Raw genomic sequence first — 25,407 nt, 5'->3', positions numbered from 1 at the left:
TCACCATCACCACTGTTACGACCAGAGGATGTGGATCCTCTGGGTCAGCGGATAGAGGACTGATTTTAGCACTATATTGCTGACTGCTGACTCTCAGAGTCAGGATACTGGTGTTTGCACCATGTTTCAGGGTACTGTAGTCCACCCATTCCAGATATTACTTTAATTGCCCTTCTGTGAACTTTCTCCAGTTCTGCTATGTCTGTCTTGCACACAGGAGCCCAGAATTGCACAAAATACTCTATGTGCAGTCTGGATAGGGATTTGGAAGTCCAGGACTATGTTTTCATCATGTACATCTATGCCCCTTTTCATGCACCCCATAATCTTATTGGCCTTTGCAGCAGCTGCCTGACACTGGTTTCTATACGCAAGTTTGATGTCCACTTTTTTAAAATAAAAAACAGGCTGATGCATTTCTGGAATCAATTTTCAAAGTTACTCCATGTATTCAACTTCCTGTCCTGGCTCTTTAACTTCATCTTTGTTTGGATTTAAGCACAGTAAAGCTCCTTTCACATGGGCAAGATTTCCACGCGGGTGCGATGCGTGAGGTGAACGCATTGCACCCGCACTGAATCCGGACCCATTCATTTCTATGAAGCTGTGTACATGAGCAGTGATTTTCACGCATCACTTGTGCGTTGCGTGAAAATCGCAGCATGCTCCTATTTTGTGCGTTGTCCACGCAACGCAGGACCCATAGAAGTGAATGGGGTTGCGTGAAATCGCAAGCATCCAGAAGCAAGTGCAGATGCGGTGCGATTTTCACGCACGGTTGCTAGGAGACGACCGGGATGGGGACCCGATTATTATTATTTTAAAATAATAGCATTCTAAATACAGAATGCATAATACAATAGGGCTGGAGGGGTTAAAAAAAAAATAATAATAATAATTTAACTTACCTTAATCCACTTGCTCGCGCAGCCCGGATTCTCTTCTGTCTTCATCTTTGCTGTGCACAGGAAAAGGACCTGTGGTAACGTCACTGCAGATCATTACATGGTCCGTCACATGATCCATCACCATGGTGATGGATCATGTGATGGACCATGTGATGAGCGCAGTGACGTCATCAAAGGTCCTATTCCTCAAAGAAGAAGACAGAAGAGAAGACGCTGCGCGATCAAGTGAATTAAGGTGAGTTAAATTATTATTATTATTTTTTGAACCCCTCCAGCCCTATTATACTATGCATTCTGTATTAAGAATGCTATTATTTTCCCTTATAACCATGTTATAAAGGAAAATAATAAAATCTACACACCACCGATCCCAAACCCGAACTTCTGTGAAGAAGTCCGGGTTTGGGTACCAAACATGCCGATTTTTCTCACGCGTGTGCAAAACGCATTACAATCACTTGAAAGGGTCTGCAATCTGGAAGGTCTGGTGCGGAGTGGAGGCACGGAACCCCACGGAAGCACTAAGGAGTGCTTCCTTGGGGTTTCTGCCTATGCCTCGGCACTGCAAAGAAATAGAACATGTTCTATTTTTTTTAGGTGGGGACGGATCACGGAACAATTGAAGTTGAATGGGTCGTGATCCATCTGCGGAATCTGCATGGATTTTGCCCATGCATTGGAGACTGAAAATTGCGGTCCCCAATGCACAGAAAGGCTGACAACGGCCGTATGCAAGAGCCCTAAGTGTGAGAGGCCATACACATAAGATTAAAGTCGGCCGGAATGGCAGATTTCACCCATTCTGTCCTACTGTGGTTCGAAAAACTAGCGAGAACAAGTGTTTGTGATAGCCAGCAGCAGACTCTTGTCTGCAGAAAATGTAATCCGCCATTCTGGAAAACTTCCGACAGTTCGTACAAATGATCCCATGGACGACTTATTGGCTGCAATGCGGCCGATCATTATCTCAAATGTAACTATATATCAATCTGCTCAGCTTTTCCTGCTCTATAACGTACTGCCTGTAGATTGCTTTGCAAATTGTGGTGACAGGTCCTCTTTAACTTTTTCTGTCATAATATAAATTTAAAAAAATATAGATGCACATATAGGTTTTTAATATATGCTAAAAAAAAAAAAAAAATGGGAGTGTCCCATTAAACAGCATATACCCATAAACTCTAGTTTACAGGCTTAACCCACTGAAGGCAAAAAAAATGAGTATAGTGCAAACCAACATAAACTAGTCTTAAGCAAGTCTTAATCATGGTAAAATAAAAGCTGCATTTCCCTGAAAAGTGTACTTACTCAGTCTTTATGAGGATATCACTGTTTTTGGGATCTAAAACACACTTACAGATGAGCTCTTGAGTTACTGGGATTGCAATATGATTTGATACACACAAGTCAGAAAGATAATCCAGAAATCTAGAAGACACATAAATATGCAGTCATTTGTGGAATAATTTTACAATTTTAAATTTGTTGTGTATCTTCGGAATTTGTCACCGGTTTTATTCTGCCCTATCTCTGGTCTTGTGCAAAACACTGGGTCACTTTTTTGTATTGACCCAGTTGTGCTAAAATCTGTTTTTTGCGGCTCCACTGGGGGCCAAGCACTGTAGTTCCCTCAATACACTGCACAAGTTTGAGAATATTCATCTTCAAGAACTCCAGGCTCTCCACACTACCCTACCACTGATTGATAGCTCTTTTCCTATAGCAATAAGCCAGTGTTTCCCAACCAGTCTGCCTCCAGCTGTTGCAAAGCTACACCTCCCAGCATGCCCTTTGGCCTTTGGCTGTCCGGGCATGCTGGGAGGTGTAGTTTTGCAACAGCTGGAGGCACACTGGTTGGAAAACACTGCAATAAGCAATATCAGGACTGTGTTGCAAGAACTCAATACTGACTTTGCTCATTGATATGCTGCCCTCTATGATAGTGCAGAATAAAATGTCGACAGATTCCCAGCAACAGAATTTTCTGAGGTTTTAAAAAAGCTGGCACAGAGAAAGTGGTTAATAATATTATAATCTAATTATATTATAATAATAATATAAACAAAAAACTCTTGAGCCAATTTCACTCAAGCATTTTCAGTGTGAGAAATACACTTCGTGTGTCAGAGGTACTTCCAGTCCTGAATGCTGTTCCTATGACATGGACCCACGGCATTAGAATGATTTATAATGCTGCGTGTTCCTGCCCAATCTCAACTCTAATGAATTGTACTCACATAACGCTGTCAGTAGAAATAATTAGATTTGAGGTTAGGCAGAAACACACAGTATTCTAAACCATTCCATGGATCCATGTCACAGGAGTAGCATTTGGGATGGGTAATACCACAAGGGGGAAGATTTATCAAACTGTTGTAAAGGAAAACTGGCTTAGGCTACTTTCACACTGGCGTTTCTGGGTCCGCTTGTGAGATCCGTTTCAGGGCTTTCACAAGCGGCCCAAAATGGACCAGTTCAGCCCCAATGCATTCTGAAAGGGTAAGGATCCGTTCAGAATGCATCAATTTGGCTGCGTTTGGTCTCCGTTGCGTTTTTTAGACGGTCACTAAAACACAGCTTGCAGCGTTTTGGTGACCGCCTGACGATGCGGAGCCCAACGGATCCGTCCTGACTTACAATGTAAGTCAATGTGGACGGATCCGTTTTTCACTGACACAATGGTGCAATTGAAAACGGATCCGTCCCCCATTGACTTTCAATGTAAGTCAAGACGGTTCCGTTTTGACTTAGACTTTTTTTTAAATGAATAATGCAAACGGATCCGTTATGAACGAATACACGCATTTGCATTATCGGTGCGAATCCGTCTGTGCAGATACAAGACGGATCCGACCAAACGCAAGTGTGAAAGTAGCCTTAGTTGCCCATAGCAACCAATCATATTACACCTTTCATTTTCCAAAGGAGCTCTGAAAATTGAAACATGGAATCTTATTGGTTGCTATGGTCAACTAAGGCTGGTTTCACATGGGCGTTGCGGAAAAAGATGCGGGTGTGTTGCAGAAACATGCGCGATTTTTTTCTGTGCGAGTGCTAAATATTGTAATGCGTTTTGCACGCACGTGAGAAAAATCGGCATGTTTGGTACCCAAACGTTTGGGATCGGTGTTGTGTAGATTGTATTATTTTCCCTTATAACATGGTTATAAGGGAAAATAATAGCATTCTTAATACAGAATGCATAGTACAATAGGGCTGGAGGGGATAAAAAATAAATAAAAAATAATTTAACTCACCTCATCCACTTGTTCGCGCAGCCCGGCTTCTCTTCTGTCTTCTCTTCTCTTCTTTGAGGAATAGGACCTTTGATAACGTCACTGCGCTCATCACATGGTCCATCACATGATCTTTTACCATGTGATAGATCATGTGACGGACCATGTGATGAGCGTAGTGACGTCACCACAGGTCCTTTTCCTGTGCACAGCAAAGATGAAGACAGAAGAGAAGCCGGGCTGCGCGAACAAGTGGATTAAGGTGAGTTAAATTATTTATATATTTTTTTTAACCCCTCCAGCCCTATTGTACTATGCATTCTGTATTTAGAATGCTATTATTTTCCCTTATAACCATGTTATAAGGGAAAATAAAAATGATCGGGTCCCCATCCTGATCGTCTCCTAGCAACCGTGCGTGAAAATCGCACCGCATCCGCACTTGCTTGCGGATTTCACATAGCCCCATTCACTTCTATGGGGCCTGCGTTGCATGAAAAACGCACAATATAGAACATGCTGCGATTTTCACGAAATGCACAAGTGATGTGTGAAAATCACTGCTCATGTGCACAGCCCCATAGAAATGAATTGGTCCGGATTCAGTGCGGGTGCAATGCGTTCACCTCACGCATTGCACACGCGCGGAAATCTCGCCCGTGTGAAAGGGGCCTAAGACAGCTTTCCTTTACACCAGTTTTGATAAATCTACCCTAGAGCGTATTTCTCTCACTGAATAAGCTTGTGTGAAATTGTTCTAAAGGTACTCACCCTTTAGTTTGGGTTCACACGGGCATCACGTTTTGGCTAAGGATGCGTCCCGGGTGCATTGCAGCAAACCCGCACAAGTAGGTACCCAATTGCGGTCAGCGATTGCGTTCCGTTGTTCAGTTTGTATCGTGCGGGTGCAATGTGTTTTGCGCGTGATAAAAAACTGAATGTGGTACCCAGACCCGAACTTCTTCACTGAAGTTCAGGTTTGGGTTCAAGGTTGTGTAGATTAAATTATTTATCCTTATAACATGGTTATAAGGGAAAATAATAGCATTCTTTAATACAGAATACTTAGTAGAAGGTAGCGTAGCTGCCGGTCTCCTGTTCTTTCTTCAGGACCTGTCAAAGGACCTGTGGTGACATCACTGAGCTCATCACATGGTCCAATCACATGGTCCATCACCACTGTGGTGGACCATGTGATTGGACCATGTGACGTGACGTCACCACAGGTCCTTTAGCCGGCAGCTCGTGATTAAAGAAGTAATTAGAGATCGGCAACTACGCCATCAAGAGGAGGAAGTGAGTTAATTTATTTTTATTTTTTAACCCTCAATTGACCTTCTACTAAGCATTCTGCATTAAAGAATGCCATTATTTACCCTTATAACCATGTTATAAGGGAAAATATTACAGTGAATAGACTGTCATCTTAGCAACCACGCGTGAAAATCGCACCACATCCGCACTTGCTTGCGATTTTCACGCAGCCCCATTCACTTCTATGGGGCCTGCGTTGCGTGATAAACGCACAATATAGAGCATGCTGCGATTTTCACGCAATGCACAATTGATGTGTGAAAATCACCGCTCATGTGCACAGCCCCATAGAGGTGAATGGGTCCAGATTCAGTGCGGGTGCAATGCGTTAACCTCACGCATTGCACCCGCGTGGAAATCTCGCCAGTGTGAACCCAGCCTTAAATGTCCTGCTCCTCCAGCACCATGCTCTGATCTTGCAAAGATGATGTTGCATTCATTGTTTACATGCCTGCTGCAGCCAATCACTGGCCACAATGATCATGTATGTATGAATGGTGCATGACTGTTGAGCAGCAGCGATCAGGTGAATGGTGAACATGATATCATTACTGTGGGACCAGCAGGAAATGGAGCAACTGGTACTGAAATACAGTGCCAGAGTGACAGCACATTGAAAAGGTGAGCAATGGTGTTTTGCTTTATTTTATACAACACTCTGCTCTGTGACAAGCTTTAAAAAATCTTTAAAAAACCTACTGAACATACTTTTATTGGCTCATGCACACAACCGTCTGAATTTTACAGTCCGCAAAATACAGATTTGCAATAAAAAATGGATGACATCCATGTAATGTCCATGTTACATTCGGGGGGGTTTTCAGATCCATTCTAACAATGCCTGTCCTTGTCTGCAAAATGACATGGACATGGACAAAAAATTAGTTTGTGTGCATGACCCCTAAAGAACATATAATGTGGGAGATTTATCAATACTAGCACACCAAACAAATGGTGAGCCAGTCTGACACCTAATACAATGTGGCACATACAGTTTCTGCGTCTGTTTTAGACTGTCTTATTTATTTTGTTTCATTTACTACTGAAAATGTGCCTGTTTTAGAGGTATTTGCGCCTCGTTCAATTTAGATTTTTAGACTAATTCAAAACAATTTTCTGACATATTTATGTAGGTGCACCTGATTTGGTCAGAAGAATAGTCTAATTTCTACTCCACTCCAAGACTGGCACACTTTTCTGCATCTCTTTTGAGTAGTGAGTTGCGCATAACTTTGTCTAGCTCACTGAGAAGGCCGCACATGCTCAGTTTCATCCTCCAACTGCCTCCTGATAGGGAGACATTGACACACCCTCTGAGCTGCAGCAGAAAATACACTCCCCTTGAGCTGTCAGCTAAATCTAGCAAAACAATGAAAAAGGAGATTATCTGGACCCATGTGTGGTATCGGGCTTATTCTAGCTTTGTTAGAAGGAGATTGTCATGTACAGTATGATTTCTAATTTTCATTTATTTTACATTAATCAAGGAATAACCGATAAACTAACCCTAAACCGCCTTAGGGTACTTTCACACTAGCGTTGTTAGAATCCGGCAGGCAGTTCCAGCAACGGAACTGCCTGCCGGATCCAGCAAGCCGTGTACAAACAGATAGCTTTTTTTCCCGAATCCGTTACATGGATTTGGTGATATACCGGATCAGTCTCATCCGGAAAAAACTGATCCAGTATTTAAATTTTTTTAAAGATCAAAAGCCCAACGCATGCACAGACCGCAAAACCGGATCCGGCGAATCAGCAATTTCAGGAACACTTGGTACCGGATCCGGCATTAATACATCTCTATGGAAATTAATGCTAGATCCGGCAAGTGCGGTATTGTTCCAGGATTTGGGCCGGAAAGAATACCGCAGCAAGTACCGTACAAGGAACGGAAGACATCCTGATGCATACTGAACGGATTGCTTTCCTTTGAGAATGCATTAAGACAAAACTGATGTGTTTTTTTACCGGTATTGAGACCCTTTACCAGATTTCAATACCGGAAAAGAATAACGCAAGTGTGAAAGTACCCTTAACTATGCAAATCAAGAGTCAGTTGTACTAAATAATCCACAATCTAATAGTGAACACAAGCACCTTATTCTATTGAAACTGCACTTACCTTGGCTCGCGGTTTTTCCTAACCAAGCTGACAAACGTCTCAACCTCAGTCTTAGTGATGTGTTTTTCTAAGAGTTTCCGATTGTTATGCAGCAGTGCAGTTATTGTGTCCTCGGCTAAAATATCGTATCCAATCTGAGACTGCATGACTCCAAACTGCTTGGCTATGTGCTCCTAAAGTAGAAGACAGAAATACATATAAAATAGATCATTCAATGTTCTGACTCTCATCCACTCATAGCCTCTTTTTTCTGTACAGAAATATCAAACTGTTATAATTTCTTGTTAGTTGTGCAATTTCTATCTCTATTCATCCAACTTGTTGCTTTTCATTTTCTTTATGTTTTTTCAACATTTGGTATAGCTAGCTTTTTTAGTGACACATTCAAAATAAGAAGGCTTCATTTTAGTAGTTTGTCACATTTGTCACACTTTGGTATCGTAAAGATTTGCCGCCCACAATAAGCCACAGAGAGTTTGACAGCATGGATAACTCTCTGAAATCTCACGTAATTTTGAGACTTCCAGATATTTCATCTTTACCCTAAGAAGTACTATGTCATTATTTTTTATAGGGAAAACATTAACAGTATACATTTCCTTATGCTTACATAATTTTGAACTCTGTATGGGATGGTTTGTGGTTCATGTAATGCTATTAGTAAAGTATTTAAAGTGTATTACACTAGAGCTAGTTATATACATTTGAATATGGTGATGTTTCTATTTCATATGTAGTGTGATAAAGTGAGGGGGTTAATTTGGCAATGGAGAATCCATATACCACAGCAAAGACTTCACAAGGTGTGAACTGTGCCTTATTACCAAAAGGGAAAAAGAACTGTGTTTTATTTTGGAGTTTGTGCTGCCATAAAGCATAATTCTGTTTACTATTTATCCACGCTAAATAAAGCTACATTTACGTTTGATGGACTATATGTTGGTTGGAAATAAACTACTAGCCATTGTTTTGTTGAAGAAACCTGGACGAAGAGTGTCTCTTTGCCGAAGCTAATTCCCCAAACTGTTACATATGGTGGGGGATGTGGGCATTTATTATGCTACCTCTTTGCTGCTAAGTGAATTTGCCAATAGCACCAGGAACCAGCAAAACATAGGTCCTGGGTGAAAGCTGCTGTTCTGGACGCTAAACAATTGACAAACATGAAATAATTAATCCAGCAGTTGGTGCAAGCTAACATCCAGCAACAACAGGCAGATACAGAGGCCATGCAAGTACAAAAGCAAACAAATAAACTGCTAATGGAGCAACTGGCTGTATTAAAGGTGACTTGGACTGTTCAACAGGCCTCATTTCAGACCGTTGCCCTGGACAACCCGCAAAAGTTGGTACAAATGCAACGGATGGTAAAAGGAGAGAATGTAGAGGTCTACCTGGCGTTGTTTTAGCGAACCACTGAAAGGGAACATTTTCCAGAATCTCAGTGGGCTGAAGTCCTGCCACCGCTACTTTCAGGTGAGCCACTAAAAGCTCATTGTGATTTGTCTGCTGAGAATGCTAAAAGTTATATGTAGCTTAAAGCAGAGATACCTGCACAAGGGGGAGTCACCTTGGCTGTTCGTGCCCAGAGGGTGCATGAATGGCAATACGATACCAGTAAGCCTCCTCGGTCATAGGTGCATGATCTTATGAAGTTAATAGATAAATGGCTTGAGCCAGAAAACTCATCCTCACAGGATGTGGTGGACTGGGTCACTGTGGAACAACTATGTTGTGCACTTTCCAGAAAACTGAAATACTGGGTAATGTAGAGTGATGCCCAGACCACTGAACAAATGATTGGCACCCTGAAAAGATATGCCGTAACTGAAAGCAGTGCCAGGAAAACAAGTGCGGTTCCATCATCTCAGGGGAAAACGCGACTACCAGAAAATATTGTGGAAAAAGTAGGAGACCAAGGGTTGCCACTCCCAGGCTCTTCTATCCAGAACAGTTTCTTTGACAGGGGTATGCCTACCTCAATAACCTCCTGGACCTCATTGCTGGAAATTAGGGGCGTTGCTAGGTTAAAACATTCGGGGCCTGGGCCCCTGATGTCTTGTCCCAGGCCCTGAATGTCCTGCCTGCCTGCTAGATACAACGGTATTGACTTCCTCAGGATGGCAATACAATTTAATCTAATATACTGGAAGAGCTGAAGGACTTGTGGTGACATCACAGGTTATGTGACCAGCAAAACAGGCAGTGGTTGGGAAGGACCTGCGATGATGTCACCATCATGTGACCAGTGCAGGAGAGGAGGGCAGTGAAGAGAAGTTCTGGGGGAAGAAGTTGTGCTGATTTCTGCTACATGAGGAGAGGTACGTGAAGGGACAGTCAAAGAAATGCTGGGAGTTGTAGTTATATAACTGGGACTGTATGTTAGGGCTGAAGAGAGGGATGTAATTTACATGGGACTAAATGTTAATTAGGTTATGTTATTTACACGAGGCTACATTTTGGAGGTGGTTGGGACAGAATGATGTTATTTACATGGGACTGTATATTGATAGTGGCTGTGGGAGGAAGTAATGGCTTTTGCATGGGGACTGTATGTTGATGGTGGCTGTGGGAGAGAGTGATGTTATTTACAGTGAGGAACAGAAGTATTTGAACACCCTGTGATTTTGCAAGTTCTCCCACTTGGAGGGGTCTGAAATTCACATTGTAGGTGCATTCTCACTGTGAGAGACAGAATAAAAAATAAAAATAAAAAAAAGGAAATCACATTGTATGATTTTTAAAGAATTTATTTGTATTGCACTGCTGAACATAAGTATTTGAACACCTGTTAATATTTGGTACAGAAGCCTTTGTTTGCAATTACAGAGGTTAAACGTTTCCTGTAGTTCTTGACCAGGTTTGCATACACTGCAAACAGGGATTTTGGCCCATTCCTCCACACAGACCTCCTCTAGATCTGTCAGGTTTCGGGGCTGTCGCTGAGCAACACAGAGTTTCAGCTCCCTCCAAAGATGTTTTATTGGATTTAGGTCTGGAGACTTGCTAGGCCACTCCAGAACCTTGATATTCTTCTTACGGAGCCACTCCTTGGTTATCCTGGCTGTGTGCTTCGGGTCGTTGTCATGTTGGAAGACCCAGCCGCGACCCATCTTCAATGCTCTGACTGAAGGAAGGAGGTTGTTGCTCAAAATCTCACAATAAATGGCCCCATTCATCCTCTCCTTAATACAGTGCAGTCATCCTGACCCCTTCGCAGAGAAGCACCCCCAAAGCATGATGTTACCACCCCCATGCTTCACAGTAGGGATGGTGTTCGTGGGATGCAACTCATACTTCTTTTTCCTCCAAACACGACAAGTGAAGTTTAGACCAAAAAGTTTTACTTTGGTCTCATCTAACCACATGACTTTCTCCCATGCCTCCACTGGATCGTCCAGATGGTCATTGGCAAACTTCAGACGGGCCTGGACATGTGATGACTTGAGCAGAGGAACCTTCAGTGCAATGCATGATTTGAAACCATGACAGCGTAGTGTTCTACCGACAGTGACCTTAGAAGCTGTGGTTCCAGCTCTCTTCATGTCATTGGCCAGCTCCTTCCTTGTAGTTCTGGGCTGATTCCTTACCTTTCTTATCATCAGTGATACCCCACAAGGTGAGAACTTGCATGGAACCCCAGTCTGAGGGAGACTGACAGCCGTCTTTAGCCTCTTCCATTTTCTAACAATTGCTCCAATGGTTGATCTATTTTCACCAAAATGCTTGGCAATTGCTTCGTAGCCCTTTCCAGTCTTGTTGAGGTCCACAATTTTGTCTCTGGTGTCTTGACAGCTTTTTGGTCTTGCTCATGGTAGAAGTTGACATCTGACTGACTCTTTAACCACTTCAGCCCCGCTAGGTGAAACCCCCTTCATGACCAGAGCACTTTTTACACTTCGGCACTACACTCCTTTCACCATTTATCGCTCGGTCATGCAACTTACCACCCAAATGAATTTTACCTCCTTTTCTTCTCACTAATAGAGCTTTCATTTGGTGGTATTTCATTGCTGCTGACATTTTTACTTTTTTTGTTATTAATCAAAATGTAACGATTTTTTTGCAAAAAAATGACATTTTTCACTTTCAGCTGTAAAATTTTGCAAAAAAAACGACATCCATATATAAATTTTTCGCCAAATTTATTGTTCTACATGTCTTTGATTAAAAAAAAATGTTTGGGCAAAAAAAAAAATGGTTTGGGTAAAAGTTATAGCATTTACAAACTATGGTACAAAAATGTGAATTTCCGCTTTTTGAAACAGCTCTGACTTTCTGAGCACCTGTCATGTTTCCTGAGGTTCTACAATGCCCAAACAGTAGAAAAACCCCACAAATGACCCCATTTCGGAAAGTAGACACCCTAAGGTATTTGCTGATGGGCATAGTGAGTTCATAGAACGTTTTATTTTTTGTCACAAGTTAGCGGAAAATGATGATGATTTTTTTTTTTTTTTTTTTTCTTACAAAGTCTCATATTCCACTAACTTGCGACAAAAAATAAAAAATTCTAGGAACTTGCCATGCCCCTCACGGAATACCTTGGGGTGTCTTCTTTCCAAAATGGGGTCACTTGTGGGGTAGTTATACTGCCCTGGCAATTTAGGGGCCCAAATGTGTGAGAAGAACTTTGCAATCAAAATGTGTAAAAAATGACCGGTGAAATCCAAAAGGTGCACTTTGGAATATGTGCCCCTTTGCCCACCTTGGCAGCAAAAAAGTGTGACACATCTGGTATCGCCTTACTCAGGAGAAGTTGGGGAATTTTTTTTCTGGGGTGTCATTTTACATATACCCATGCTGGGTGAGAGAAATATCTTGGCAAAAGACAACTTTTCCCATTTTTTTATACAAAGTTGGCATTTGACCAAGATATTTTTCTCACCCATCATGGGTATATGTAAAATGACACCCCAAAACACATTCCCCAACTTCTCCTGAGTACGGCGATACCAGATGTGTGACACTTTTTTGATGCCAAGGTGGGCAAAGGGGCACATATTCCAAAGTGCACCTTTCGGATTTCACCGGTCATTTTTTACAGATTTTGATTGCAAAGTACTTCTCACACATTTGGGCCCCTAAATTGCCAGGGCAGTATAACTACGCCACAAGTGACCCCATTTTGGAAAGAAGACACCCCAAGGTATTCCGTGAGGGGCATGGTGAGTTCCTAGATTTTTTTATTTTTTGTCACAAGTTAGCGGAAAATGATGATTTTTTTTTTTTTCTCTTTTTTCCTTACAAAGTCTCATATTCCACTAACTTGCGACAAAAAATAAAAAATTCTAGGAACTCGTCATGCCCCTCACGGAATACCTTGGGGTGTCTTCTTTCTAAAATGGGGTCACTTGTGGCGTAGTTATACTGCCCTGGCAATTTAGGGGCCCAAATGTGTGAGAAGTACTTTGCAATCAAAATCTGTAAAAAATGACCGGTGAAATCCGAAAGGTGCACTTTGGAATATGTGCCCCTTTGCCCACCTTGGCATCAAAAAAGTGTCACACATCTGGTATCGCCGTACTCAGGAGAAGTTGGGGAATGTGTTTTGGGGTGTCATTTTACATATACCCATGCTGGGTGAGAGAAATATCTTGGCAAAAGACAACTTTTCCCATTTTTGTATACAAAGTTGGCATTTGACCAAGATATTTTTCTCACCCAGCATGGGTATATGTAAAATGACACCCCAAAAAAGCCAGGGCAGTATAAATACCCCACATGTGACCCCACTTTGGAAAGAAGACACCCCAAGGTATTCAATGAGGGGCCTGGCGAGTTCCTAGAATTTTTATTTTTTTTGCATAAGTTAGCGGATATTGATTTTTTTTTGTTTTTTTCTTACAAAGTCTCACTTTCCGCTAACTTAGGACAAAAATTTCAATCTTTCATGGACTCAATATGCCCCTCACGAAATACCTTGGGGTGTCTTCTTTCCGAAATGGGGTCACATGTGGGGTATTTATACTGCCCTGGCTTTTTAGGGGCCCTAAAGCGTGAGAAGAAGTCTGGAATATAAATGTCTAAAAATGTTTACGCATTTGGATTCCGTGAGGGGTATGGTGCGTCCATGTGAGATTTTATTTTTTGACACAAGTTAGTGGAATATGAGACTTTGTAAGAAAAAACAAAAACAAAAACAAACAAAAAATTTCCGCTAACTTGTGCCAAAAAAAATGTCTGAATGGAGCCTTACCGGGGGGGGGGTGATCAATGACAGGGGGGTGATCACCCTGATCACCCCCCTGTCATTGATCACCCCCCTGTCATTGATCACCCCCCCTGTAAGGCTCCATTCAGACATCCGCATGATTTTTTACGGATCCATGGATACATGGATCGGATCCACAAAACACATGCGGACGTCTGAATGGAGCCTTACAGGGGGGTTATCAATGACAGGGGGTGATCAGGGTGATCACCCACCTGTCAATGATCACCCCCCCTGTAAGGCTCCATTCAGACATCCGCATGATTTTTTACGGATCCATGGATACATGGATCGGATCCACAAAACACATGCGGACGTCTGAATGGAGCCTTACAGGGGGGTTATCAATGACAGGGGGTGATCAGGGTGATCACCCCCCTGTCAATGATCACCCCCCCTGTAAGGCTCCATTCAGACATCCGCATGATTTTTTACGGATCCATGGATACATGGATCGGATCCACAAAACACATGCGGACGTCTGAATGGAGCCTTACAGGGGGGTTATCAATGACAGGGGGTGATCAGGGTGATCAGGGTGATCACCCCCCTGTCAATGATCACCCCCCCTGTAAGGCTCCATTCAGACATCCGCATGATTTTTTACGGATACATGGATACATGGATCGGATCCACAAAACACATGCGGACGTCTGAATGGAGCCTTACAGGGGGGTTATCAATGACAGGGGGTGATCAGGGTAATCAGGGTGATCACCCCCCTGTCACTGATCACCCCCCCTGTAAGGCTCCATTCAGACATCCGCATGATTTTTTACGGATCCATGGATACATGGATCGGATCCACAAAACACATGCGGACGTCTGAATGGAGCCTTACAGGGGGGTTATCAATGACAGGGGGTGATCAGGGAGTGTATATGGGTGATCACCCGCCTGTCATTGATCACCCCCTGTAAGGCTCCATTCAGACGTCCGCATGTGTTTTGCGGATCCGATCCATGTATCCGTAAAAATCATGCGGACGTCTGAATGGAGCCTTACAGGGGGGTGATCAATGACAGGGGGGTGATCAATGACAGGGGGTGATCAGGGAGTGTATATGGGTGATCACCCGCCTGTCATTGATCACCCCCCTGTAAGGCTCCATTCAGACATCCGTATGCTTTTTGTGGATCCGATCCATGTATCCATGGATCCGTAAAAATCATGCGGACGTCTGAATGGAGCCTTACAGGGGGGTGATCAATGACAGGGGGGTGATCAATGACAGGGGGTGATCAGGGAGTGTATATGGGTGATCACCCGCCTGTCATTGATCACCCCCCTGTAAGGCTCCATTCAGACGTCCGTATGCTTTTTGCGGATCCATGTATCACATCTGCGTTAGGCGGTCCGGAGGTGGTTAAAGAGTTCAGACAGGTGCTACTAAGTTAGATTAATGAGTGGAGTAGAGGTTTACTTTTATAAGGCACTGTAACAGGTCTTTGAAAGACAGAATTCTTGCTGTTTCTCAGGTGTTCAAATACTTATGTTCAGCAGTGAAACACAAATAAATTCTTAAAAAATCATACAATGTGATTTCCAGTTTTTTTTATTTTTTTATTCTGCACCTACAATGCACATGTCAGACCCCTCCATGATTTCTAAGTGGGAGAAGTTGCAAAATTGCAGGGTGTTCAAATACTTCTGTTCCTCACTATACATGGGACTGTATGTTGATGGTGGCTGTGGGAGGGAGTGATGCTATTTACATGGGACTGTATGTTGATGGCAGCTGTGGGAGGGAGTGATGTTATTTACATCGGACTGAATGTTGGACGTCGCTGGGGAGGGGGTGATGTTATTTACATGGGACTGTATATTGGAGGGACTGAAGGGAGGGACGTGATATTATTTACCTGGGACTGTATTTTGGAGGGGGCTGTAGATAGAGATGGATGTTATTTACATGGGACTGTGTATTGGAGGGGGCTGAAGAGATGGTGTGATGTTATTTGCATGGGACTCTTTGGTGGAGGGACATAGTGTTATTTACATGGGACTATATATTGGAGGGGCGGAAGGGAGGGGAGTGATGGTTTTTACATGGGACTGTATTTTGGAGGGGACAGGATAGATGGTGTGATGTTATTTAAATAAGACTGTATGGTGGAAGGAGGTTTATAACTACAGGGGGCATTACAAATACTGGGGGCACTTTAGGGTGAGCATTGTAACAGTAAGGGGCAGTAAAAATACTGGGGTAATTGTAGGAGCATTTTAAATCCAGGAGGCATTATAGACATTCTTATTACCACTGGGGGAACAATAGGGGGCCGTATTCCTACTGGGGGCTCTGTGAGGGTATTATTAATATTGGAGGGCTCGTCTACTAATGGGGGCACTCTTGTGGAGTATTATCACTGTTGGGGGCAGTATTACTGATGGAGGCACTATTGTGGAGCATTATCACTGTTGGGGGCACTGTAGGGGGCAGTATTACTAATGGGGGCATTCTAGAAGAGAATTACTATTGGTGGGACTATGAGGAGCACTATTACTATGGGGGGCACTGATACACACTCTGCAGAGACAAAGCCGCTGAAAGAAGTTGTCCAGACCAAATAAAGAAAATGATGACACAGAAGATCTACTTCAGAGGAGATGTCACCTGGGAGGCCCTGGATGTGAGAAGTATGTGCTACTGTATAGCAAGTACAGCAAAATGCTGGAAGAGGGGGGATGGCGAATTACAAAACTTGGCCATATTCATTGGGGCCCCGGATCTTTTGAGACCCTAGCAACGCCCCTGCTCGAAATGTCATGAGCTTGGGCACACCATGGCTAAGTGCCCACATCCTAAGGAGCCCGTGGACTGTAGCGTGACCTGGCGAAAGTCGTTGTTTGCTCACTTCCTGAGTTTTTTCTCTGCAGTTCCCCAGGACTCTTGGTGGAGTTGTGAGGTCTAGATAGAAAGCCACCAGGTAGCAGTATGAGAGATAGGATTTATTTCTCTCTCTCTCCCTATATATATATATATAATGTGAACATCCTATATTACTCTTTTCTGTCCACTAGATGGCAGCAAATCAGATCAGAACCTTGTGTGCATTTCTTTGTTTTAAGGTCATAGTGTGTGTGGGAGGGGGGGGGGGGGGGTTAGATTGTTATTTTCAAATGGGCCAATGAAACTCAGGGATAAAGTTGGCAAACTATTCCCATTTTGGCCAATAACCTTTCTTAAAGGACCACCCTTTTTGTCTACCTCACATCTCCTATATAAGTGTATGTTACTTGAATAAAGGATGGCATATTTTCCATGATACCAGCCTGTATTGGTCTCACTGAGAAAGCTCTATGAGCTCATACTTAGAATCCTAATTGATTTGGCACCACACAAAGAAGAAGAGAATCTCATGAATTGCGATAATTATTGGTGTCCCTGGGTGGGGAGACAGCTTGTGTAACGTCCGATTCAAATGCCACGAGAGACTTGCGCAAACCATCAGGCGAGGTCACATGCTGCAGCAAGGTAAGAAGCTTTTTTCTTAAGAAACCTTCTCTGAGCCTTTTGCCCAAGTAGATTCTCAAGAGTTGAATTGGTGTTATCGCGATAGAAGGGTTCAAATTATAGCTGATCTGTCCTTTAGAATGAAAGAACTCGATTGAATATTCATCCATACTTTGTGTGGCTTTTCATGCTGTATTGACGTGCTGCGCAGAACCGAAGTTGTTAGACATCTGATAGTTGCATATCCTGTGACGTAGAATTGGATCCCAGCCAGACTCTGAGGAGAGTTCTTGGTAAAAGGAAGGATTGTATTCCCATAATCGGAAGAATCTAGATTATATAGTTTTGCGTTCCCCTAATTGGATGAATTTCTGTTAAAATTATAATTTTTTGTTTCATGATCTTTTTTTGTGGCTTCCCAATTAGGAAGAATGTAGGTTAAAAATGTTGTGATTTCCCGGTTAGGCTAGTTTCACACCTGCGGCACTGTGATCCGGCAATCTGGATGTGACTGACAGCATTTGTGAGACGCATCCGGATGCGGATCCGTCTCACAAATGCATTGCAAGAACGGATCCGTCTCTTGTCATGCGGACAGACAGATCCGTCCTGTATCTTTTTTCACATTTTTACTGGCATGCGCAGACCGGAAGGATGGAACCGGCATTCCGGTATACATTCCTATGAGGAAAAATGCTGGATCTGGCATTCCAGCAAGTCTTAATTTTTCTTTTGCCGAAGATAAAACCGTAGCATGCTACGGTTTTATCTTTTGCCTGATCAGTCAAAATGACTGAACTGAAGACATCCTGATGCATCCTGAACGGATTACACTCTATTCAGAATGCATGGGGATATGCCTGATCATTTATTTTCTGGTATAGAGCCCCTGTGACAGAACTCTATGCTGGAAAAGAAAAACGCTAGTGTGAAAGTACCCTTAGGAAGAATCTAGGTTAAATATTTTTGTGGCTTTCCGAATCTAGAAAAAGGAATATCTTTAAAATTGTGTGTACCTATTAGGAAGAATATTAATAAAATAATAAAGGGGTTGTCCGAGTTATGAAAAAAAATTATATAGCACTGAAAATCTGATATATAATTGAGCTAAGCAAGTGTTATGCAAAAAAAAATATATTTCCTCATTTCCCTGGTTCTTTTCTGACCCTTTGTTTACATGCAATAAAAACAATCTCTGCCCCTCCCCCTGCTCTGCTATGGGAGTGAATACAAGAGCTGCCCTGAGTGACATGTCTGACTGCTGGGAGACTCTGCAGCATGTTGTATGTGTAGGACTACAAGTCCCAGCTGTATAATGACACTGCTAAGGGAGTGAATATAAGTGCTGCCCTGAGTGACATGTCTGCCTGCTAGGAGACTCTGTAGCATGTTGTATGTGTAGGACTACAAGTCCCAGCTGTATAATGACACTGCTAAGGGAGTGAAGTGAATACAAGAGCTGCCCTGATGTGACATGTCTGCCTGCTGGGAGACTCTGCAGCATGTTGTATGTGTAGGACTACAAGTCCCAGCTGTATAATGACACTGCTAAGGGAGTGAATACAAGAGCTGCCCTGAGTGCTGGGAGAATCCCAGCAGAGAGTGAAGGGGGCGTGGCCAGCACAGTGACGTCTCGATTACAGGCTTGTAAACTACCTTTATCAGAGCAGGGAGAGAAGCTGACATCACAGGTCATGTGAAATCTGAGAAACCAGACACTGGAGATAAAGTGAGTTAATTGGAAAGCTGTTATATTTGCCTAGTTAGGAACAAAAAAATAACTCGGATAACCCCTTTAATATATAAAATGGGTAACTCAAATGTTGCAGGACATGATGAGGAGATGATAACAGCAGCTCAGCTGATGAGAGAAAGAGAAGGGAAAGTTTAAGTAATTAAGTTAAAATCATTCATGTGTGAAATTGGTATGCCAAAAATCTGTAGATTAAATGAAAAATTATGGAAAAATATATTGCAGGAAAAGGGAGGTTGGTTGAGAGATAATAATAGGCTGATGGAACCTGTCCACTCACGTGACGGATGGAAAGTTGAGAGAAGTTGAGAAAAATTGACAATATTTCTATTGTAAGATGGAGGATTTGGATGTGGTAGCGAACAAAGAACAGGACAGTCTGCCATGTGGCATCCCTTCCCCCACCACATCTGCTGTAACCTCCAATAGTAGTTCTTAGTCTTGTAGTTCCACAAAAACTCCTATTGTTCCTTCTGTCAGCCCCTCCTCTGCACTCTGTTCTGGAATGTGCTCCTTTCCAATAGGAACACCTCCCACTGTGCTTTCTGCTCCTTCTATCCTTTGCCCATTTGTGTTTGCAGGCACAAGAATGCTGACACTAGTAACATGTGTGTTATCTGTACATCTCAAAAACAGGGCACAATTCCTGTTATAGATCCCAGTACTGGATTATATCCAGTTATGTCTGCAAACAACCCTTCCCAATTGTATGTCCCACCAGTTACAAATGTTACAAATGTACCTGCAGTGATTGCCCATATGATGCCTACTGGAAGTGTCCCAGACAGATCCACTCAATCTAGGGCGGCACCCATTTTAAGTCCTCTTTTAGACATAAGTGGAATTCAGACACAAGAAAATGTGGGGCTTCCAGCATCATTGTTTGATGTGTGAAACCAGCTGCACCCAGTTTCCCCAGTCGTATCATCCATGCCAAATCCACCCCAGCCAAATCTACCATATCGTAAGCCCAGGCACCCCTGGTGAGATGCTGGCCATGATGAGTCACGGCCTTTGCTGTTTGCATGTGACACTTTTGCCACGCTTGTAGTTGCCGGTGGCAACGTGTTGCTGTTAGTGCATTTTGTGGTAGTGTCTCAGCTTTTGCTGTGTGCGCCGTGACATGGTTGCCACGAATGCTGTTGCATGTGGCAACTCGTTGCTTGTTGGCTGGTGTGTGCACTTTCCCTTTTAGTGGTTTCCTCCCTCTGTCTGGTGCTGGAAGGGTTAACTCCCTGACTGGGTGTGGATACTTGGGTTTTATTACCTGTGGCTCCCTGGCTGGGGTCAGTTGTACTTCAGCTGTCGTTGGTGCTGGAGCTCTGCTCCAGTCCATGGTGTTTTATCTGCCCAGTCTATGAGGGCCACCTTGTAGGACATCGATGTCATCTGCGATGTAATTCCTTTGTCTCCCTTGTATCCTCAGTGTACTCAACCTCACTTGTTGTTTGTTTGGTGTGGGTTTGTGTTCAGGGTTTGTTGTACGTCTTGTTTGTTGTTGCATGTCTGGGATGTTGTTGGTGTTTGTCCCTGCATGTGTGCAAGACGTTTTCCTGTGTGTGTTGCACCTCCGGAAGGGGGCTGGTTTCCCGGAGGGGTGAACCATAAGTCTGTCTGCAGTGCTGCAGTGCACCTTGCTGTTTCGGGCCCAGGCAGTATCAGGAGTGTAGGATACCGGTGTGTGGTGTTGTTTGTATGGTGTCCGATTTGTTGTGTGGGCACCTGTACTTATGCACGGGTTCCAGTCGTGATGGCTGCGGCAGGTAAGTGTGTTTCTGGCGTTCTTACCTGCCGACTCTGTTGCTGCATATGGTCTTTTCCTTTCCCTGCTGCTAGGTCATTTGAGACTCCTGTTCATACTTGTCTGGGAAGAACAGGTCGTCTCTCCCCTGCTTCTTTGTGAGGGATTATCAGGGCCAAGGTATCCTGGTATGAGCCGTCCTACCACTCAGGTCCGCTCATATGGTGAGGATTAGGGACGCAAAAGGGGGTGACCTGCTCCCTGAGTCTGACGTCCTGGCCTAGCTGCTTCCCCTTTATACCTGACATTGTATGATGGGGGGTTTTCCCCACTCCCCACCGTGACAGTAGAATCCCCAATCCAGAGGACTTACCCATGCTGTAGGGAGTTAGCGAAGATATGGAAAGCTTTCTCATTTTGTTGTCGGGATTTGGAAGATTTAGTCCAGTGTAAAGCGGGTGATTCTTTCTCTCAGATTATAGCCTCTGCGGTGGGATCTTGTGAGGGAGACGATACTATGTTGTGCAGTGAGCAATACATAGTGAATCTCACGGAATGGGGCAGAAAACAATTAGGTGATCAGTCTGTTACATTGTCTGATATGCATCAGGACAGAACAGAGTGTGTGGAGAAATTTTTCCCTAAACTCCAGCAAGAGTGCTGCTTTTGTGAAATGTCTTAGGGAAAGCATTTGAAAGGGTCTGGTATCAGCTAGGCATGAATGGAGAACAATACAGCCCTCCATTCTACAAAGGGTGTAGAAGCCGAGTTAAACAAAAGACCAAAAACGGGTGTGGCTGCTTACCAGCCCACTCCCCAAAAAGGGGGAAGTAAACTACAATATCCCTTAAGATGTTTTAAATGTGGCAGGGTGGATCACTGTGCACGAAGTTGCCGATCCCCTCAAGTGCAACGCCTATATGGAGTTGGCAATCCAGCGTCAAATGCTGTGCCCCTATTAAATATGCAATTCTTAGGGCCTGCCCCCGTTGTCTCCTTGGCAATCAATGGGGGGAGCCTATCCCCTTTTTGATTGACACTGGAGCAGCCAAAACCGTTATCTACAGCAAACATGTAAAACGATCCCTCATGTCTAAGGATAGTATTCAATGTGTAGAAGTAGATGGTAATGAGGTTCCTACTCTCACAATGCCAATACAAATTGTATTTGCCCCAAACCAACAAATGCTAAGTCATCTCTTAGTCAGTGACAACGGCCCTGTTAATTTGCTAGGAGCAGATCTGTTGCAGAAAATATATGCGCAGATAACGCATCTTCCTGATGGTACTGTGAAGTTACAAGGCAAACTAGGTGATATATGTCTCTTAGCAGCTTGTGACTAGAATCCATTTCACATGTACGTGTCTACACTCTCTGAAGAGGGTGTTTCCCTTCTGCTGCAACAAGTACTTGCATTTCTGTGGGCCTCTGGACCCACAGATGTTGGCCATTTATGTGTCCCTCCAATGATGATAGAACGTAAACCTGGTGCTCCTTTACCTCGAAAGTGGCAGTATCCCCTCAGTATACAACAAACAGGTGCTATCACAAAAAAAGTATGTGATTTTGTTGATAATGGGGTACTAACTGAAACCACCTCTCCATGTAACACTCCCTTGTACACTATTAATAAAAGGGGGGCAGGTGTCAGCCAATGCAGTATAGAATGGTACATGATCTTAGGGCTGTTAATGAGGCTACAGTTTTTAATACCCCTGTGGTACCAAACCCACATACATTGTTGGCACAGATTCCCCACACTACTACCCATTTCACTATGGTGGATCTTACAAATGCGTTTTTCTCAGTTCCATTACATCCGGATTGCAGATATCTTTTTGCTTTCACTCATGACAATACACCTAGACGGTCTTACTACAAGGTGCACGTAATTCACCCAGTATGTATAGTACTGCCTTAGCCCAGGTTTTAGTGGATCGGCCCATTCCATCTAAAGGAGTTGTCTTACTTCAACATATAGATGATTTACTTCTTTGCTGCCCAGGAGAGGAGGTGTGTGTCATGGAACCATGAACCAGACGTACAACAGAGATAGGTGGAATAAGAAGGCTTTATTGAAAATCAAGCCGTAGCTAAAGTCCAAACGGATGGCTAAACTGAAGCAGGGTCTTGCGTAGACGGAGGTCAGGAACCAGGGGGGTAGTCAGACGTAGCCAGGATCAGGAACCAACGGGGTAGTCAGACGAAGCCAGGATCGGGAACCAACGGGGTAGTCAGACGAGGCCAGGATCAGGAACCAGAAGCAGCAGCAGTCTTTGAAGCATGTGCACACAGGAGGACCAAGCAAGGAACTGAAGCCACAGACCTTCTATATATATGAGCTAGGCATCCAGCTCCTCCCAGTGGGAAGGAGGAGCCGCAGGGTGGGAGGCTACAAGAAACCCAGAAACCAAGATGGCCGCCAGCACATGTCAAACGAAGGAGAACAGTGAGAAGGTAAGACCATGACAGTACCTCCCCCTCAAGGGCCCCTCCTCCGCGGAGTAAGGAACGGTTTCAGAGGGAAGCGTGCGTGGAAGGCTCGGAGCAACGCAGGAGCATGGACATCTGTGGAGGGAACCCAGGAACGCTCCTGTGGACCATAACCACGCCAATGGACCAAAAACTGCAACCGACCGCGGACCAGGCGTGAGTCCAGGATATTGCTCACCTCATATTCCTCACGATTGCCCACTTGGACCGGACGGGGCCGAGGAACCGAGGAAGTGAAACGATTACACACCAATGGCTTCAACAGGGAGACATGAAACACGTTGGAGATCCGCATGCCAGGAGGAAGCGCAAGGGCATAGGCTACCGGGTTTACCCTGTGAAGCACTCGGAAGGGACCAACAAAGCGAGGCGCCAGCTTGGGAGTGGGCACTCGAAGGTTGAGGTTGCGGGTGGACAACCATACACGGTCTCCGACCTGGTAGGAAGGAGCGGGCGCTCGTCTGCGATTAGCCTGGAGTCTCTGGCGTTGCGCAGAGACCTCAAGGGACCTCTGGATCTGTACCCAAGAAGTACGTAGGACGGAAAGGTGATCCTCCACAGCCGGAGTATCCTGGGGAGAGAATACCTCCGGTAACACGGCAGGTTGGAACCCATAATTGGCCATGAAGGGAGACGTCCCAGAGGAAGAGTTCACCGCCGTGTTCCTGGCAAACTCAGCCCAAGGCAGGAGGTCAACCCAATTGTCTTGGTGATCGGAGACATAGCAACGAAGGAATTGCTCCAAGGCCTGATTGGATCGTTCTGCGGCCCCATTGGACTGAGGGTGGTAGGCCGAGGAGAAAGAGAGATGAATCCCCAACTGGGAGCAAAAGGCGCGCCAGAACCTGGACACAAACTGACTCCCCCGATCCGACACAATCTCCTTGGGCAAACCGTGCAACCGGAAGACCTCCCTGGCAAAAATCGAGGCCAACTCTTGTGCAGAGGGTAACTTCTTGAGAGGAACACAGTGGCACATTTTGGAAAACCGATCCACAATCATGAGAATGACTGTATGGCCTCGGGATGCAGGAAGGTCCACAATGAAATCCATCCCCAGGTGTGACCATGGACGCTCCCCGGTGGCTATGGGTTGCAAAAGGCCCAACGGAAGGTGCCGAGGGGACTTACTCTGGGCACAAATGGAGCATGCCGCTACATATGCGGCGATGTCGGAATGTAGAGAAGGCCACCAGAACAGACGTGAAACCGCCCAGGACAGCTGATTCTTTCCAGGGTGCCCCGCGGCCTTGGAGTTATGGTAGGTTCGCAACAACCGAGTGCGCAACTCCTCAGGCACAAAACATCTGCCGTTGGGTCTCCCAGAGGGAGCACCAGATTGAGCCGCCAAAATCTGCTCACCCAGAGGAGAGGTCAGGCTGGTGCGAATAGCAGCCAGGATCTGATTCGGGGGTATGACCGTAGTCGGAATCGACTCCTCCCCGGACAGCTCGGAGTTCTGCCGTGATAAGGCATCCGCTCTGATGTTCTTGGAGCCGGGTAGGTAGGAGACCACGTAATTAAAACGTGACAAGAACAGAGCCCATCTGGCCTGACGTGGTGTCAATCTCTTGGCCTCAGAGAGGTAGGTCAGATTCTTGTGGTCCGTCAGGATGAGAACCGGAACCACCGAGCCCTCGAGCAAGTGCCTCCATTCTTTAAGGGCCTGCACGATGGCCAATAACTCCCTGTCACCAATCTGATAGTTGCACTCCGCGGAAGACAGTTTCCGGGAGTAAAACCCACAAGGAAGCAGAGGACCCTCTGGTGTTCTACGCTGAGACAGGAGGGCGCCTACTCCCGTCTCAGACGCGTCCACCTCGAGGACAAAAGGCAACCCAGGGTTGGGATGCGACAGAATCGGAGCCGACACAAAGGCGGACTTTAGAGCCTCAAAAGCTCGGATGGCCTCGAGCGGCCAGACCTGAGGATTACTGCCCTTCCTGGTCAGATCCGTGAGAGGCTTGGCTAGCATGGAAAAGTCCCTGATGAACTTCCGATAATAATTGGCGAAGCCCAAAAAGCGCTGCAGGGCACGAAGCCCACTGGGCTGGGGCCACTGTAAGACAGCCGAAACCTTCTCAGGATCCATGGAGAACCCCTCAGCGGAAATGATGTAACCTAAGAAGGTTACCTGGGATCGGTGAAATTCGCATTTCTCAAGCTTACCG

At 44.6% G+C, this 25,407-nt stretch overlaps 1 protein-coding gene across 2 annotated transcripts in view; it reads right to left on the bottom strand.

The window, feature by feature from the left end:
* Nucleotides 1-25,407, bottom strand: part of ITPR3 (inositol 1,4,5-trisphosphate receptor type 3) — a 498,562-nt gene that overhangs the window by 265,065 nt on the left and 208,090 nt on the right. For both annotated transcript variants that reach the window (XM_044288135.1, XM_044288136.1), the window contains exons 16-17: nucleotides 7,581-7,753; nucleotides 2,217-2,336 (exon numbers count right to left, since the gene is read on the bottom strand). In XM_044288135.1, the coding sequence (XP_044144070.1) occupies nucleotides 2,217-2,336; nucleotides 7,581-7,753 (293 nt within the window). The remainder of the gene's footprint in view (nucleotides 1-2,216; nucleotides 2,337-7,580; nucleotides 7,754-25,407) is intronic.

The sequence above is a fragment of the Bufo gargarizans genome, chromosome 3 (assembly GCF_014858855.1).
Source record: "Bufo gargarizans isolate SCDJY-AF-19 chromosome 3, ASM1485885v1, whole genome shotgun sequence".
Taxonomy (NCBI): domain Eukaryota; kingdom Metazoa; phylum Chordata; class Amphibia; order Anura; family Bufonidae; genus Bufo; species Bufo gargarizans.
Note: the sequence above shows the minus strand (reverse complement) of the source record. Positions and strands in the feature narration are given on the sequence as shown.